At 43.2% G+C, this 15735-nt stretch overlaps 1 protein-coding gene across 7 annotated transcripts in view; it reads left to right on the forward strand.

Moving 5' to 3' along the window:
* rapgef4a (Rap guanine nucleotide exchange factor 4a) overlaps nt 1-15735 on the forward strand; it is a 131204-nt gene that overhangs the window by 109206 nt on the left and 6263 nt on the right. For 6 of the 7 annotated variants that reach the window (XR_010328979.1, XM_064327210.1, XM_064327212.1 and 3 more), the window contains 4 exons: nt 10236-10324; nt 11497-11527; nt 15145-15223; nt 15381-15527. Coding sequence is in view for 6 of the 7 variants with exons in the window: in XM_064327210.1 (XP_064183280.1) it covers nt 10236-10324; nt 11497-11527; nt 15145-15223; nt 15381-15527 (346 nt within the window). In the remaining variant the exon portion in view is untranslated. Of the gene's footprint in view, nt 1-10235; nt 10325-11496; nt 11528-15142; nt 15224-15380; nt 15528-15735 lie in introns of those variants that run through there. The other variant, XM_064327215.1, reaches the window with a different exon arrangement.

The raw sequence follows: 15735 nt of genomic DNA on the forward strand, positions 1-15735 counted from the left end.
CGTTAGCTGTACTAACGTTACTGAGCTGGCATCATGAATAATAATTTTGCTGACACTTCTAAATCTGATTTTAGCTCACTAATAGCCTAATTTTAGTTAATCACAATTAGCTGCATGTATAGCCAGTATCATCAACCCTGTGCTGCCCATTACAAACCTGAAGCTAGCTTTTCTGCACTCTCCGGCTGCTGACTGGCTCTCAACATCCGCTGTAACGCTGTCAATCTCATCTTTATTCTTCTGAATCTCCCCCTCAACAACCTGCCCTGATATTTTCTTTAAAAAGTCTCAGTCTGTCACTCAGAACTCTGTGACTGTAGCCATTGAATCGTCTGATTGCAACCTACTGCGCCTGCTGGTCGGTTAGGTGACTTACTGCTAAAACGGCTTGCCATAGGGGTGATTTGTTTACGTTAGGGCTCCATTAAACGGAATGATATTTGGTGCTGTATCTCTTTTTTTTTAGGTATCAAAAAAAAAAAGCTTCTTTTTTTTGGTGTCAAAAGGTCTGGGGCTGGACGATAAACATCTGGGGCTTCAGCCCCAGAAGCCCACCCCTAGCGACGCCACTGGTACAGAACCAAAATAACAAAAAATGTCTCACTGTCCAATGAATTATGGTGCTCACTGTATGTCCAAAAGTATTTGGACACCCCTTTTTTATGGTTTGAGCTAGTTCCGGTGAAGGGAAATCTTAATGCTACAGCATACAATATAGACAATTCTGTTCTTCCCAAACAGTTTGGGGAAGGCCCTTTCCTGTTTCAGCATGACAATGCCCCCGGGCACACAGCAACGTCCATATAGAAATGGTTTTGTGAAGAATGGTGTGGAAGAACTTGACTGGCCTGCACAGAGCCCTGACCTCAACCCCATCCAACACCTTAGGGATCAATTGGAAAGACAACTCACTCTGAGGACATCCGAGAGAACTATAACCGAGTGAGTGAGCTGTGAGAGGATTGCACAAATTTTCCGCCTGTACAAAGCAGCATGTTTTCAGTGTGGGGAGGAAGACTACTTCCAACATCAGTGCTCAAGGTCTCTGAGCCCTGTCCCACTTAAGCCTTCAAATGTGCTAAGCAACTCTGCTTCCCTCAAAAGTGCTTGCAATGGTGTACACGAGAAAGATAAGTGTCCCAGCGTACTCTTAGGTTGAGATTCCAGCAGGAGACCATGTTTGCAGATCCCAATTCAAGTCAGTGGGGAGGTAGTCAAAACAGTTGTGGACACTGGCGCTGAACTCTGAGAGCACATACAAGCTGTTGCCTTCGCAGAACAGTGGAAACCTGTCAAAGGCTAGCATGCAGAATGCAGTGTCTGGGAAGGAGATGCCAGCTTTCAGTGGGCTGTGGGTGACTTTAGACATTGGAAAGTCAGAAAATTGATTGGGATGTTTATGTGACACCAAGTCATGACTCCCTTCTTCTAGAACTCAACTTTCTGAGAGGCGGTAATGTAACCATTCAAACCAGTGGCAGCATCTCCATTGATGGAGAAGCAGTTCCTGCCCAGATACTGGTGGGGACTGGACCAGACTACTCCTTGACTCAAGTGGCACTTGAGAAAGACATCATCATCCCTCCTGAGTGTGAGTGCCTAACCTGGAGGGAAGTCAACCACCCTTTACCTGGTACCCCTGCTGTACTGGGACCAATACACATTGCCAGTGAAGTTTCCTCTGGCAGCATTGCAATTACATTGAAGCCATGAGTCCCAGTGCAAGTGTGCAGTTTTCCCCTGTCAAAACTACACTCTCCAAAGGTACTTGTCTCAGGATTTTAATTGAGGCTTATGCAGAGCTTACACCACCCCATCCTGAAGCCAGCTCGGGCATAACACCACACAGGCTCAAGGAAGGCTATGAAGTTCCGGAAACCTGTGCACAGACAACCCCCAGTCTTAGCCAACAGGTCTGTATCAGTAGGGTGCAGACCAAAGTGCACTGGTCCTGCCAGAGCACCTCCAGTCCTTATGCACTGGCTCCAGTGAAGACCTCTGTGCAGAGCAGCACTGCTCATTCCTCTTCTACTGCAATTCAGCTCATTCTTTGCTTCCAAAGACCTGGACATTTTTTCTGCCATCACTCATTGCAAGAAAGCCTGTGTGATAGCTTGCTCACAGAACACCACTGTTTTCAAGGTGAGGAGGACAAGCACCTGCAACCCTCCTGCAAACTAGTCTGGTGTTGTTACTTCCTTGTCCCCAGAATAGGCATCGCCAGTGGTGCTATTCTGCAACAAAATGGGGGTGTACTGTGGTGCAGTGATTGCAAGAAACTGCTAGACAATCAAGGACATTACATTACATTACAGGCATTTAGCAGACGCTCTTATCCAGAGCGACTTACACAACTTTTACATAGCATTTTTTTACATTGTATCCATTTATACAGCTGGATATATACTGAAGCAATGCAGGTTAAGTACCTTGCTCAAGGGTACAACGGCAGTGTCCTTACCCGGGATTCGAATCTACGACCTTTCGGTTACAAGCGCAGTTCCTTACCCACTGTGCCACACTCCGTCCTGAGAGGACGCCTCCCCTCTACCAAAAATTGAGGAGTGCTTGGTTTTTCTCTGTGGCACCATGGTTTAGATTTACAATGTAGGTATTGGCAGATTAAAGTTCATAAAGGAGAAGGCTTTGAAACAATTTGAAACAAAGTATAGTTTCTTAGAGTATACAAGGATGCCCTTTGGACAGTGCAATAACCCCAGCACATTGCTGAGGCCAATGGAGCTGGTCCTCCCTGTACTCCAGTGGGAGACACTTTTGATTTACCTTGACAACATTATAATACTGGGCCATGATGTTGACCAGTACTTTGACAGACTGGCTGAAGTTTTGAGTGGTAGTATAGCTATGGGCTTAAGTTGAAACCCTCAAAATAGAAGAAAGAAAAGAGAAGAAATGTGCCCATCTGACCCAGCACAGCAATGCAACTGCATAACTAAATTGGAGCTCCAAGATATTGTTCGCTTTACTTGTCTGTTTCACCATTATCTGTTGGTTCATTTGAACTGACCACAGTAGCCTTCCCTGGCTGTTCAGGTTTAAGCACCCAAGGGGACAGCTGGCTCTGTGGCTGGAGCGACATAGCTCAGGAGGTAAGACCGATTGTCTGGCAGTCGAAGGGTTGCCGGTTCAAACCCCGCCCTGGGCATGTCGAAGTGTCCTTGAGCAAGACACCTAACCCCTAACCCCTAACTGCTCAGGCGAATGAGAGGCATCAATTGTAAAGTGCTTTGGATAAAAGCGCTATATAAATGCAGTCCATTTACCATTTACCATTTGGAGGAGTAAAGCTAATATGACTTGAACACAGAGCAAGTCTGCCTATGCAGCGTCTCTCAGTGCCCCTGACAACATTGTAAAATGCGAGTGCTAAGAAGCAGGGAAAGATGTAACTAATCTACCAGGTTAAGGCTGCACTCATTGTCAGAAAGTCCATCACATCTGGGTGTAATTTGAAGAGGATGTGGATGATGTAATCCTCCAGGCAATAAGACTCACAACGAGGGGTGAGCACAGATTTGTTTGAGAGGATCGGGACCAGTCAGCCCTTAGGACAAACCTCAGAGATTACTCTTGCAAACTAGATGCAGCCCATGGATCTGGTACAGCTAGCCAGAGAACAAAAGTTGGACCCAGACTTGTCCATTCTGCATCAGTGGAAATAGGCTGTTAGCCTAGCCTACTACCACTAATACGTCATGGGTGGGAAATTCATCTTTTTGTCCAGAGCTGCAGACATGCAAAGCTTTAAATACAACCATCTGCTCTACAAAACTACAGAACTGTCTAGCTGGTTCAATTATGGAACACTCACATCTGGACATTCTGGGTCCACTCCAGATATCCCAGGATGGCAATAAATACTGTACATCGTAGTAATCATTGATCAGTTCACTCGCTGGATGGAGGCCTTCCCACTGCCAGACTAAGGGGCAGAGAACACAGATAAGGTACTCATCCTGGAATTTCTCACTCTGGCACTCGCCTTTATACACTGACTAGGAGAGGAATTGTGAATTGTGAAAGTTCCAAGAAGTCTGCCACCTCCTGTAGGTGACTAAAACTAGAACAACACCCTAGCATCTATCTTCTAATGATCAAGTAGAGCGAAATAAACGCAACTCACTACAGGACGTATGCTGTTATGTTGAGCATAATCAAAGGAATTGGGACCAGCAATTGCCCCCATGGCTGCCAACTGGAATGTACCACATTCTACCACTGGGGTCACACCCAGAAAAATGATGCTGGGAAAACATATTCCAACCTCAAGACATCTCGCTGCATACAGCAGAGTTGCAAAGTGCAGACAAGGATGTAGCAACATTTATACTGACTTTCAGTAGGGGCTAAAACAGACACATGAAGGTACCCGACATGTCCTTGCAGCAAAAAATACGACGTGGGCTAATGAAAAGTCCTACAGTGTTGGGGATCTGGTGTACATGAGAGACAACAGTACAAGGATGACTTAAGCCAAAAATGGACAGGACCTTTTGATATCTGTACATGCCTGGGACCTCTCCTCTTTGAAGTTTAGGTCAGCGAGGCAAGAAAATCCTACCTCATGATCGGTTGTCTCTGTGCCCAAGGATACGAGGATGGATGAAGTGTCTAACAAGACCAGATCATACACCAGCAGAAAGAGTCACCCTAGTATGGGGACACTCAACACACCTTGTACAAATACAGATGTTATCCAATCAACCGATTAGAATAAAATAAAAGCTGGGTAATTTTGTTCCCTTTCTCCTACCTTGCAGACATTGAAACCAGCCTAGCAGCCTGTCCCAAAACCTATTTGTGTTTGTGTTTCTGAAAATAATAATAAACACAGGTAAAATGAAGAGTTATTTTTTAATTGTAAGGCAGTCTATGAGATGCTTGTGGAATGGACTGCTGTACTAATCACCACTGCCTACATGGGTGGACTACGTAAGCGGGCCGTCCCTCAACGATCTGTGGAGGAAGTGGCTGCTGAGAAAGCAAGGCCAAGGGATTGGAAACCACTGGCTTAAGGCATGAAATGTGGAAGATGGTGTGGACCTGCATGGACCATGACAGGAGGAGCTTGTAAGTGACTGAATTGATACCCTGCAGGATCCTGAAGGGACAGACGAACTTGGGGGCCAACTTCCAAGATCAAATGGAGACAGTCCTGTGGATGAGCACTGGTATTATGGATGTATTCAGCCCAGGGGAGTAGCTCCATGATGATGAGTTGGCAATGACGTGACAACTTAGGCCAGGTCCTGGTTGATGCACTCTGTCTGCTTTTTGGACTGAGGATGAAACCCAGAGGATAGGATAGCGGAGGCATCTATAAGAAAGCAGAAGGCCCTCCAGAACCTGGAGGAAAACTAGGGGCCACAATCACACACAATTTCCAAGGGGATACCATGGACCCTAAGCACATGATGAATGACCACCTGAGCAGTGTCCGAGGCAGATGGGTGCTTAGGCATAGGAACAAAGTGAGCAGCCTTCAAGAAATGATCCACAATAACCAGGAAGGTGGTGAACCCCTCCAAAGGAGGAAGATCAGTTCTAAAGTCCAAGGACAGGGACGGGTGGGTATGGGCAGGGGATGTAGCAGACCTGCCACAGACTGGCGAAAGGTCTTACTCTGTGCGCAGGTGGAACCATCAGCAACAAAGGAACGGATGTCAGACTTCATCAAGGGCCACCAGGACCTCTTCTTCATGTAAGTCCCACCCCTCATTTAAGGGATAAGGGTTTTTAGTGTGATTTTGAGTCCCCGGTAATCAATACAGGGCTGAAGGCTGCCATATTTTTTCACTCGGCCCCAGAGGGTGATCTGGAGGATCAGATGTGTCCTGCAAGGAGCACCTCTTTTATGTAGTTCTCCATGGCAGCAATCTGAGGAGCAGACAGAGAAAAACCCTTCCATGAGGAGGGGTCTTGCCTGGCAGGAGCTCAATAGCGCAGTCGTAAGGTTGATGAGGTGGTAACTCCTTGGACAGCTTCTTACTGAATACTGAGCAGAGGTCCCAGAACTGGGGTGGCACCGGTGAGGGGTCCGGTTCCTCACCATCTGAAGGTGCAGGCTGGGACACAGGCATAGGAGAGCTAGGGACATAGCAGACATAGTTAGACAGTGAGTTGCACAGTAGTCCCCCGATGTTATCACTGTACTTACAGGCCAGTGTTGGGAAAAACACCTCTACGAATTGTAGAAAGGATAAATAATTAAAATGTGTCCGTTTTAATAATTCTCACAAGTAGGCACCACGAAATGCACAAGATATAAATATATTAGCTTGTGGTGATCAAATGGTGAAAAAGTATAATCAGTCTCACAAGCAGTCGCATAAAATTAATTCAATCATGATTATGAATTTTAACATTAAATATTAAAACAATAACAAATGATGTAACATGATGTGCAAGTTCTTTGAGGTGGTAGGCTCAAGAGTTTATCCAAATAATGATCAGACCGACAAGGTTTTATAAAATATAATTTATTAAATAAACATCTAAACTAAAATAATTAAAGGCTAAATAAAGGAGGATATGCAAGGGATGACAAGACTGTGTGTCTAGTCGTGTGTTCAACATGTGGTGCAGGAATACAAAGGTTCCTCTGTTAGGGCGATCGTATGAATTTATGAACACGTTTTTATCATGTGTTGCTAAACCTTGCCTGGAAATCAGGGGAATGGCGTGAATAAAAGGATACTGGAGTTAACTACGTCCAGCTGATTTCAATGTACCTTTGCATTCTAAATATACGAAACCATATATGGTAAATGGACTGCATTTATATAGCGCTTTTATCCAAAGCGCTTTACAATTGATGGCTCTCATTTGCCAGAGCAGTTAAGGGTTAGGTGTCTTGCTCAAGGACACTTCGACACACCCAGGGCGGGGTTCGAACCGGCAACCCTCCGACTGCCAGACAACCGCTCTTACCTCCTGAGCTGTGTCGCCCCTATACACAATTCCTTGAAAACATGGGACAAACATAAGTTAGTTGATGCCTGTATGTTTGTTAGTCTTACTGCGCATGGTTTTGTGTGGTGCTGGCTTGTCCAAGGGAACTCTTGACTTAGGCACCTGCTGTGAATCTTTCCTTGCACTGTCAGTAGAAAAGCCAGTCTTTGTCTTGGTTCCCTTTCTTCCTAAAGCTGGAAGTTACTTTGCTTGCCGTCACAGGAAAGTACATGGATTACATGCATTTGACTTGTTGCTATGTTGCAGAACGATAGCAAGTGTAAAGTTCAGAGGTGGGTAGTAACGCGTTATATTTACTCCGTTACATTTACTTAAGTAACTTTTTGAATAAATTGTACTTGTAAGAGTAGTTTTAATGCAACATACTTTTCACTTTTACTCGAGTATATTTGCGAAGAAAAAATGTTACTTTTACTTCATTCCGCTCGTTACTTTTATTTTTTACCCATTTTTTATTCAATGCACGTTCTGTTTGTTTCATTCTCTCAGAGAGACTTCAGCCAAAGAGGCTGACTGGTCTTTGCTTTGGCTCTGTCACAGCCCCAAATGACTCCGTTTCACCAAACAAACGTAGCCAGTCACAGTACACAGAAGGATGAGTGGGCGACAACAATGGCTGAAACAACGGCGGGTGATTCGTAGGAGGGAGAACACCCCTGGCCTCATGTTCAAACTATGTTATACCACACGCCTTGTTTACGGTGTTGTCGCCCTTTTTAGTACAGTCTGGCTTGATTGAAAATTAATTTATTCAGTAGGTGAGTGTATAAACACTAAATTACCACTATAAGTGGTCACAATTTAGTATACTTTTTAAAAGCACACTTACGTACAATTTACAATACACTTACAATAAAGTACACTTTTTATACGTATGAAATACCACTTCAAGTATTGCAGAATTAGTATATTTATTTCTGTCAGGACCACTGTCATCAAGTAGAACTTTATTGACAATAAAGGCAATACAGTTATGTTTGGCGGTATGGCTCTGTTCTGGAGCTCTCCCGCCAACCACGCAGCCCGCGTGGATAAGGCCGGGAGGCCAGCAGCCAAACCCCCCCTAGAGGGGTACACACAGAACAGATCCAGCAGCAAAGCAGTTTTTAACACATATGAATGGAGCAAATGCAATTTCTTAACACATAAGGATGGAGCAATACAACTTCTTAACACATAGGAATGGAGAATGCAAATTCTTGACGCATGGGGATGGAGCTGGGGTGGTGGAGGGGATTTACGAAGCAACGTGCAGCGCTTGCATGCAGGAGGAGCAGCCGAATGAGTAGAGGGAGGCTGTTTAAGTAGACCGCCCTGTTAGTGAATGTACTGTGATAGGCGAACATCACTCAGCTGAGCCATCAGCTGATTCGGCCGGAGCGCTTGACTCTCGTGACCTGCCAGAACTACGCGATGCTCCATTTTTAGTACATTGAAGTTGAACTTAATGACATCTATTTTGAAGTACACTTTTTAAAAGTATGTTAAATATACTTTAAATTAAGCACAAAAAGTTAAAGTATACTTGTAATAGCTTTTGTATACATAAATTATATTTCTAATACACTTAAGTATACTATTTTTTCACTTGGGAGCAAAGAATAGAAGGGACGAAAGAGAGACAGGAATGCACATTCTACAGGAAGTACCCAGTTCATGTGATCAGTGTGATCCTGTGTCATGACATCATTGCACCAAAATGGCGCCCGGTCCTTACACCAGTCGATGTGAGGGTTGTGCAGGGTAAGCCATGGATGTCTGATCACCAGTGGGACCTCCACCAGGTAAAACTGAATAGTTTTTAAATGGGAACTGAAAACCATAAGCAGGAGGGTAGAGATGAGTTGTTTGAACTGGCCTGAGCTCAGGGACTGGCTATTGAGGGCTACCACGAACAGGAGTTGAGGTAGGTTAATAAGCGGCGGTTTCTACTGAATGGCCAGTGAGTGGTCTAAAGAATTGCCCAAGGCACTCAAGTCAATAAGAGTGGAGACTCGTGGGCAATAAAGTGGGCAGGAGGCACAGAAATAACCAGGCCGATAACACGCTAGTCTCTCTCCTCTTGTTCTGCCTCAGTGCATGGGTTCCTCCAGCAGAGGGGTCCGTGATCCAGTGAGATTTAGCCAGAATCCAGTTGGTGCTGGGCAGATGAGTGAAGAACCAGGCAAAGCTTGTGCTGCATTAGATGAGCAAGACAGGAGGAAATGTCTCTCAGTCGGAGGTGGCAATCCTGATCTGTCATTCCCTCACTCACAAAGATAGCCATCTATTCAAATGACAAGGTCAATGAGCGGGGCTAGACTGGTGGGCAGGTCCGTTGATGCCAGCTCATTCATTAGCATTTCGGATTGACCCCACTGAAACAATGCCACGAGTGCTTCCTTGTTCCACCCACTCTCAGCAGCGACAGTACGAAATTCCATAGAGAAATCTGCCTGACAGCACAAAGAGATGAGTCGCCTGGTTGCCTCACTTACACTTCCAGGGAAGTGCTGTTCATCTTCTGTCCAGCTGTAACTGAAGCGATTGCGAGGTTTAAACGACTGGATGAGGAGAGGCCCACCCTACAGAAGCACTTGCCTGTGGCTCTTCAGTTTGTACCATCCCCCTTTTCACTTTACAACAGGGTGTGGGGGATTGGGTTCCCATAAACTCGTTAAAGCAAAGCTAATAAGCTTGTACTGGGTACAAGTATCTGTTGTTCTATGAGTTATTAGCTAGCTTTAAGCTCTGCAGACCCTGTCTTTCCTTTGCTGAAAATTTGTCTCAAAGATTATGGGCTGGGGTGTTGCTTAAGTAGCCACTGTATGCAGATTCAGTCGCAAATGTGCATCTTTGCCCTCATTGCCCATCAGGATGGAATTGTGTAAATCCTTTTTTTGAGATTGGATGAAATCCAATTCAGATATGCTCCTTAAAGCTCACTAGTAACTCATCGAACAACGGGGTTGGTACCCTGGAGTTATTCATAATGGAATATTAGCTTGTTTTGAGTTATGGTGATCAGAATGTGATGTTTTCATGAATCACACTGTAGTTGAACTGTTTGATTATTCATGTTAACATCAGAATATGAGTGTACATGTAAAATAAGTAATCATCACTTCATGATATTATAGCTCCCCTGGTACTCCTCTTCACCAATATACAGGTCCAAAGCACACAGATCCAGTATTCATCCATAGTGTGTTACCGAGAGTTCTGCTTGTCTGTGAGTGATGACTGAGTGTTCTGTGTTACAGGAGTTCTATGTGTCTGTGTGTGATGACTCCAGGGTGATCCCGGCCCTGAAAGAGATGCTGCCGGAACTGGAGAAGATCGTCAAACAGAAGTATGCTTTCAAAAATGGTTGCCGTACTGGGGGAAAATGTTAGCAAATATAGTTGGTGAAAGAGTGAGATTTCCATCAGTAAATCCATCTGCTTCCATCTGCTTTTTGTGACTCAATTCTCCACCAAGAACCAAGCCACATGATTTTTAGGTACCAACACTGCCAAATACATTATAAAAAGTATCAAAATGGTAAAAATGTGAAAGATTCACATCAAGAGACAGACAACTTAACCAATCGCTGTCGCTGACAGCATGAAATAACGGAGTATGAGAGATCAGTGGAAGACTTTTCTTCTGTGCCTGCAGTATAGGTTTAAAAGAACATCACCTCACCACTTGCCCCAGTGTTACACAGGGGAAAACACTTCAATGTGTGTGTCTATCTCTAAGGTCAAAGGCTCAATGAGGTCTCACTTGATTGTCTCCTTTACTGGTATCATGGAATCACAAACAATGGACTCACTGTTGTTCCACATCAGCAGCAGCTGCTGAATCACTACCACTCATTCCAATGTGCTTACATTTGGTTTGTCAGTGTTCTAATTACTTTGTTTGAGTTGATTGCGGAAGAAATAGTAACCAGCTCATTACAACGTCAAGCACTTAGCTGTTGAGCTGTCAATAGCATTCTAATTTTTGATACTAACAGTGCTTGATTATGGAAAAAGGCATTCACCAACACTTCACAACCCATTCCTGTTTTAAAATTGGGAAGAACATAAAGCCAGCATACATTTCACACAGTCAAATATCCTCTGTCCTCATTTGTTCTTCAGGGTCATAGAATATTTATCAGAAACTGAATAATATGTTTATTAATTACAGTTCAGTGTAGTGTAAAGCTTGCATTCTGAACAGTTGTACATTATTAACAATGAAAAAGTATCTTTTTTTATTGCAGAATTTTTAACGAGAACATGATTTCAAAACTGTAAAGGAAAGTTCCACAAAGATGCTATGAATTAGTCATGTGCAAAATGATGGATATTTCAGTGCTGATGTATCTCTTTCTACTCATATGCCTCATTGAATCTGAAGGTGCAATAAATCTTTTGCAATGCTGTACATGGTTTAAAGATAAGTCTTTATATCCTTCATGGATTTGTATCATTGTTCTATTTCCAAACACTGGTATGGTACAGTAAATCCTATATTTCTGTTCATTTCTAGCTCTGATGATGCAAAATCCTCACAAAAAAAGGTAAGATTAAATTCAGGTTTACATTTTGTGTATTTGTGTGTTCTTAATATAAAATACATATTTACAAAAAAACAAATGCAGAAAATGTTTTCAGTTCTCGCTGTAGAAGGATAGGATATCTATCTGATGGAGATATAGCTGTATTATTGTGATTACCATACTATGGATAACAGCATTGGTCTGTTATAATGTATGACATAACACCTTTAGAAATTACCATCAAGCAATACTGGAGTAAGGAGAAGTCAATGCAAATCTTTCCATCTACTATATGTGTAAAATATTTGTTAATATTAAATTATGTAAATATTTAATATTTAATCTAAATTAATAATCCTACAGGTGCTTTGTGCTAAACATTGTGAATAATTAAAAAAATTGCCAGGCACTATATTTTAAGGGTAATGGCATGCCATTGTTGAACAGCATGCTTTTTTCTCTCTCTCTCTTTCATTGTGTACTCAAGAGTAGAGAAATTTTATTTTTTCTTTGATGGGAAGAATTTTCTTTCTTTTCTTATGTATGCATATATCAAAATAATATAAAAATAATCTTTTTCCATGAATCCCATTGTGATGTGTATTGTATATGGCTAACAAGGCTATTAGTGAAGATGTTGGTTTTTAAATTGGGGAGGGAGTCAGTGGACACATAGCAGATCAGTCCAGAGAGAACAGATTATGGGAGAGTGGATAGTTTACAGTAAACCTTGCTTACTGTATTTTTTATTGAGCCAATCACAAGCTGTCCATCAACCTCTGGGCCTACAACCTATGTAGTTCAGGCCTTGTCACAAGCTTTTAGTATGATTAAAGCTGCCTTTATTCCATGTGGTGCAACTTTACCTTTCAGTTACTATGTGATTCTAGATGTGATATTTATGAGATATTACACCTTACTTTACTTTATGCTTTTAACCTCAGTTTAGTTAATTCACTTTTATTTGTATTGCACTGGTCTCCCATTTCAGCAATTTTGTGTACAGTTAAGCCCAAAATTATTCATACCCATGCCAAATTTTGAGTTATAGTGAATTTTTATTTGACGAATAGGTTTCTTCTGGCTGGAAATGATATAAGAAGGTGACAAAAGACGGTAAGACATTGTGTTAGAGATATTAATGAAAAATATGACCTATTTTTATGTTTTTTTTTTTTTGTTTTTTTACATTTTGACAAAACATTCCATGTCCAAAATTATTCATACCCTTTCTCAGTAATCAATGGCAAAGCCTTTATTTGCCATCACAGCAGTCAAACAGTTCTTATAATTGCCAACAAGCTTTTTGCACGTCTCCACTGGGATTTTGTACCACTCCTCTTTGGCAAAGATCTCCAGGTCCTTGAGGTTGGAAGGCTTCCTTGCCATCACTCTGGTCTTTAGTTCCCTCCACAGATTCTCGATGAGATTCAGGTCTGGACTCTGGCTGGGCCACTCAAAAACGTTGATATTGTTTTCTGTTAACCATTTCTTGACCACTTTGGCTGTATGTTTCGGATCATTGTCTTGTTGGAAGGTCCAGTGCTGCCTAAGGCCAAGTTTTTCTGCAAACTGCCTGATGTTTTCCTCCAGAATCTTAACGTAGTCCTCTGTTCTCATGATGCCGTTTACTTTGACAAGGTTGCCTGGCCCATTGGCTGAAAAACACCCCCAAAGCATTACATTCCCACCACTATGCTTGACCGTGGGGATGGTGTTCTTGGGGTTGAATGCTTTTCCCTTCTTTCGCCAAACGAAAGCCGCGTCCCTGTGTCCAAACAACTTCATTTTCGTCTCGTCCGACGACAGAATTGATGACCAAAAGCTTTCTTCTTTGTCAAGGTGAGCTTTTGCGAAGGCTATGCGAGCTTTTGTGTGCCTGTCTTGGAGAAGTGGAATCCTCCTTGGTCGGCGTCCATGGAGGTCAGCCTTGTGCAGTGTCCGCTGGAGTGTCTGCCTTGAGATGTTGGTACCAGAATTGCCCAGATTATTCAGGATGACCTTGGTGGTGATCCTTGGATTCTTCCTGGCCTCTCGCACTACCATTCTTGCCAGCACATGGGTCACTTTTGGCTTCCGACCACGCCCTTTGAGATTTTTTTACAGTGTGGAACTCCTTGTACTTCTTGATGATGCTTTGCACTGTGGCCACTGGCACTTGAAAACACTTGGATATGGCTTTGTAGCCTTTCCCCTTCTTGTGAGCAGCCACAATGCGCAACCGGAGGTCCTCACTAAGCTCTTTGGTTTTAGCCATGTCTTGCAATTGACTAGAAACTGACTAGATAACAACTGCATCAGCTGTTCTCAATTTATAGTTGATCAGAATGCTCTAGAACATGGTAGAAATTACCAGGACCATTTGGAATGGTATAGAAGCTTGCATTTCCTCAAAAAATTGCGACAATTTCAAGGGGTATGAATAATTTTGGACATGGCATTCTTTGTGAAAATGTAAAAAAAACATAAAAACAGGTAACATTTTTCATGAATATCTCTAACACAATGTCTTACTGTCTTTTGTCACCTCCTTTTCCAGCCAGAAGAAACCTATTCGTCAAATAAAAATTCACTATAACTCAAAATTTGGCATGGGTATGAATAATTTTGGGCTTAACTGTAGGAGAACTGTTACTCCCCTTATTCCCTGATTTGATGTCTATGATGCTATGCATGCCTCATGAGTGTTGCAATTGAAAACCAAACGTGGCAACATATAGGTTAGTATGGTTCTGCTTACAAGTGTGAGGGGAATGGGTAGTGTTCGGAGGTTCAAACGCACACTGCATTCACTACAAGTAGCCCCTAAATCCTGAAGGGCTAAACAAAGGGAAGGAAAAAAAAGACAAAGAAAATAATAGTAGCGAAGCCGATCTCCGGCAACGCTAAACCAAGAACCCAAACACTGGTAGGCTACTTAAATAATAAAGGTCCCGGAAGTTCCAACAGGAAACCCTTAGACTTAGGGTAAACACTCAGCTAAAATAAATAATCTGAGTGCAACTCAGAAAAACCCAAAAGAAATACAAAACCAGGACAACGTCCCAAATACCCCAACTCGCAGAGCTGTAAAATAATAAAGAACTTTTTCTTTTTTACTAAAGCGCTAAACTGCGCTTAACACCAGCCCCGAATGTACCAGACAAGCAACCTAACAAATATAGCTCACACAGAGCACTTGTCCCACCGTCCTATTACCTGGCTCTGGTCTTTCTGATAGTGACACAGACGCGACGAACCCTGTCACGTTACAGGTTAAATAGCCGGAGAACAGGTGAGCCCAATTGGGACTCAGGGTGCTCCCCTGGTGGCCACGCCCAGCCACTGCACCCTGAAACCATGACAACAAGGGCCCAGGGGAGAATCATGGTGTGGGTGGGGCTGGAGCACACATGATCTTGGGCAGTGGAATAGTACTGATTTCAGTGGGATAGTACTGAAACTCCCAGAGAAGCTGGAGAGATACTGTCATTAGGGTTAATCCCTTCTGGGAGTCTGGGTTGCTCTCTTCTGGGAGTCACGGCTGGTCTCTACTAGGACTCACAACTGGACTTTGGGTCTTATGGCTTTGTTCTGTTCTTTAATTTTCTCTCTCCACTGCCTGGTTGCAACTCTGATGCACCTCTTGTTTATCTCAGCACAAGGTCCTACTGCGGCAGTTCAGCATGGGTGATGAACGGCTTCAGAAACGACAGCCAATCAAGAGCAATGATGAAAGTAAGTTTGTATAGGGAATACCTCATTTATTAACCTAGACTGGTGAATGGTGTTCACCATTACACACAGTCCAGTGATATTATTTTAACAATGTAACCCTTGAAGCTAGTCTCTGATATGTATCCAGTCTCCTTACACCCTGTGTCCCACTATCCAGTCCTGTTTAAGGTGTACTGCGTAGACCACACCTACACCACTATCCGAGTACCAGTGGCTGCTTCAGTGAGAGAGGTAATCAGCGCTGTGGCTGACAAACTGGGGTCAGTGGAGGACCTCCTTCTGGTCAGCCTCAGTTCAGCTGGAGGTGAGGACGATCTCAGCTACATGCTAATCAAATGAGCAATGTGAGAGAGAGAGAGAGAGGGAGAGAGAGAGAGAGAGAGAGATCATTTTTTCCATTCAAGCACAAGAATCATGATTGTCATATAACCATTAACTACCGATCAGTTTATTTGGAGGCTTGGAATGTGTTTGTGCAGCTCATATCATGCCAAGCCTTCCCGCTGGTGCCC

This window comes from Anguilla rostrata, chromosome 3, assembly GCF_018555375.3.
Source record: "Anguilla rostrata isolate EN2019 chromosome 3, ASM1855537v3, whole genome shotgun sequence".
Classification (NCBI taxonomy): Eukaryota; Metazoa; Chordata; class Actinopteri; order Anguilliformes; family Anguillidae; genus Anguilla; species Anguilla rostrata.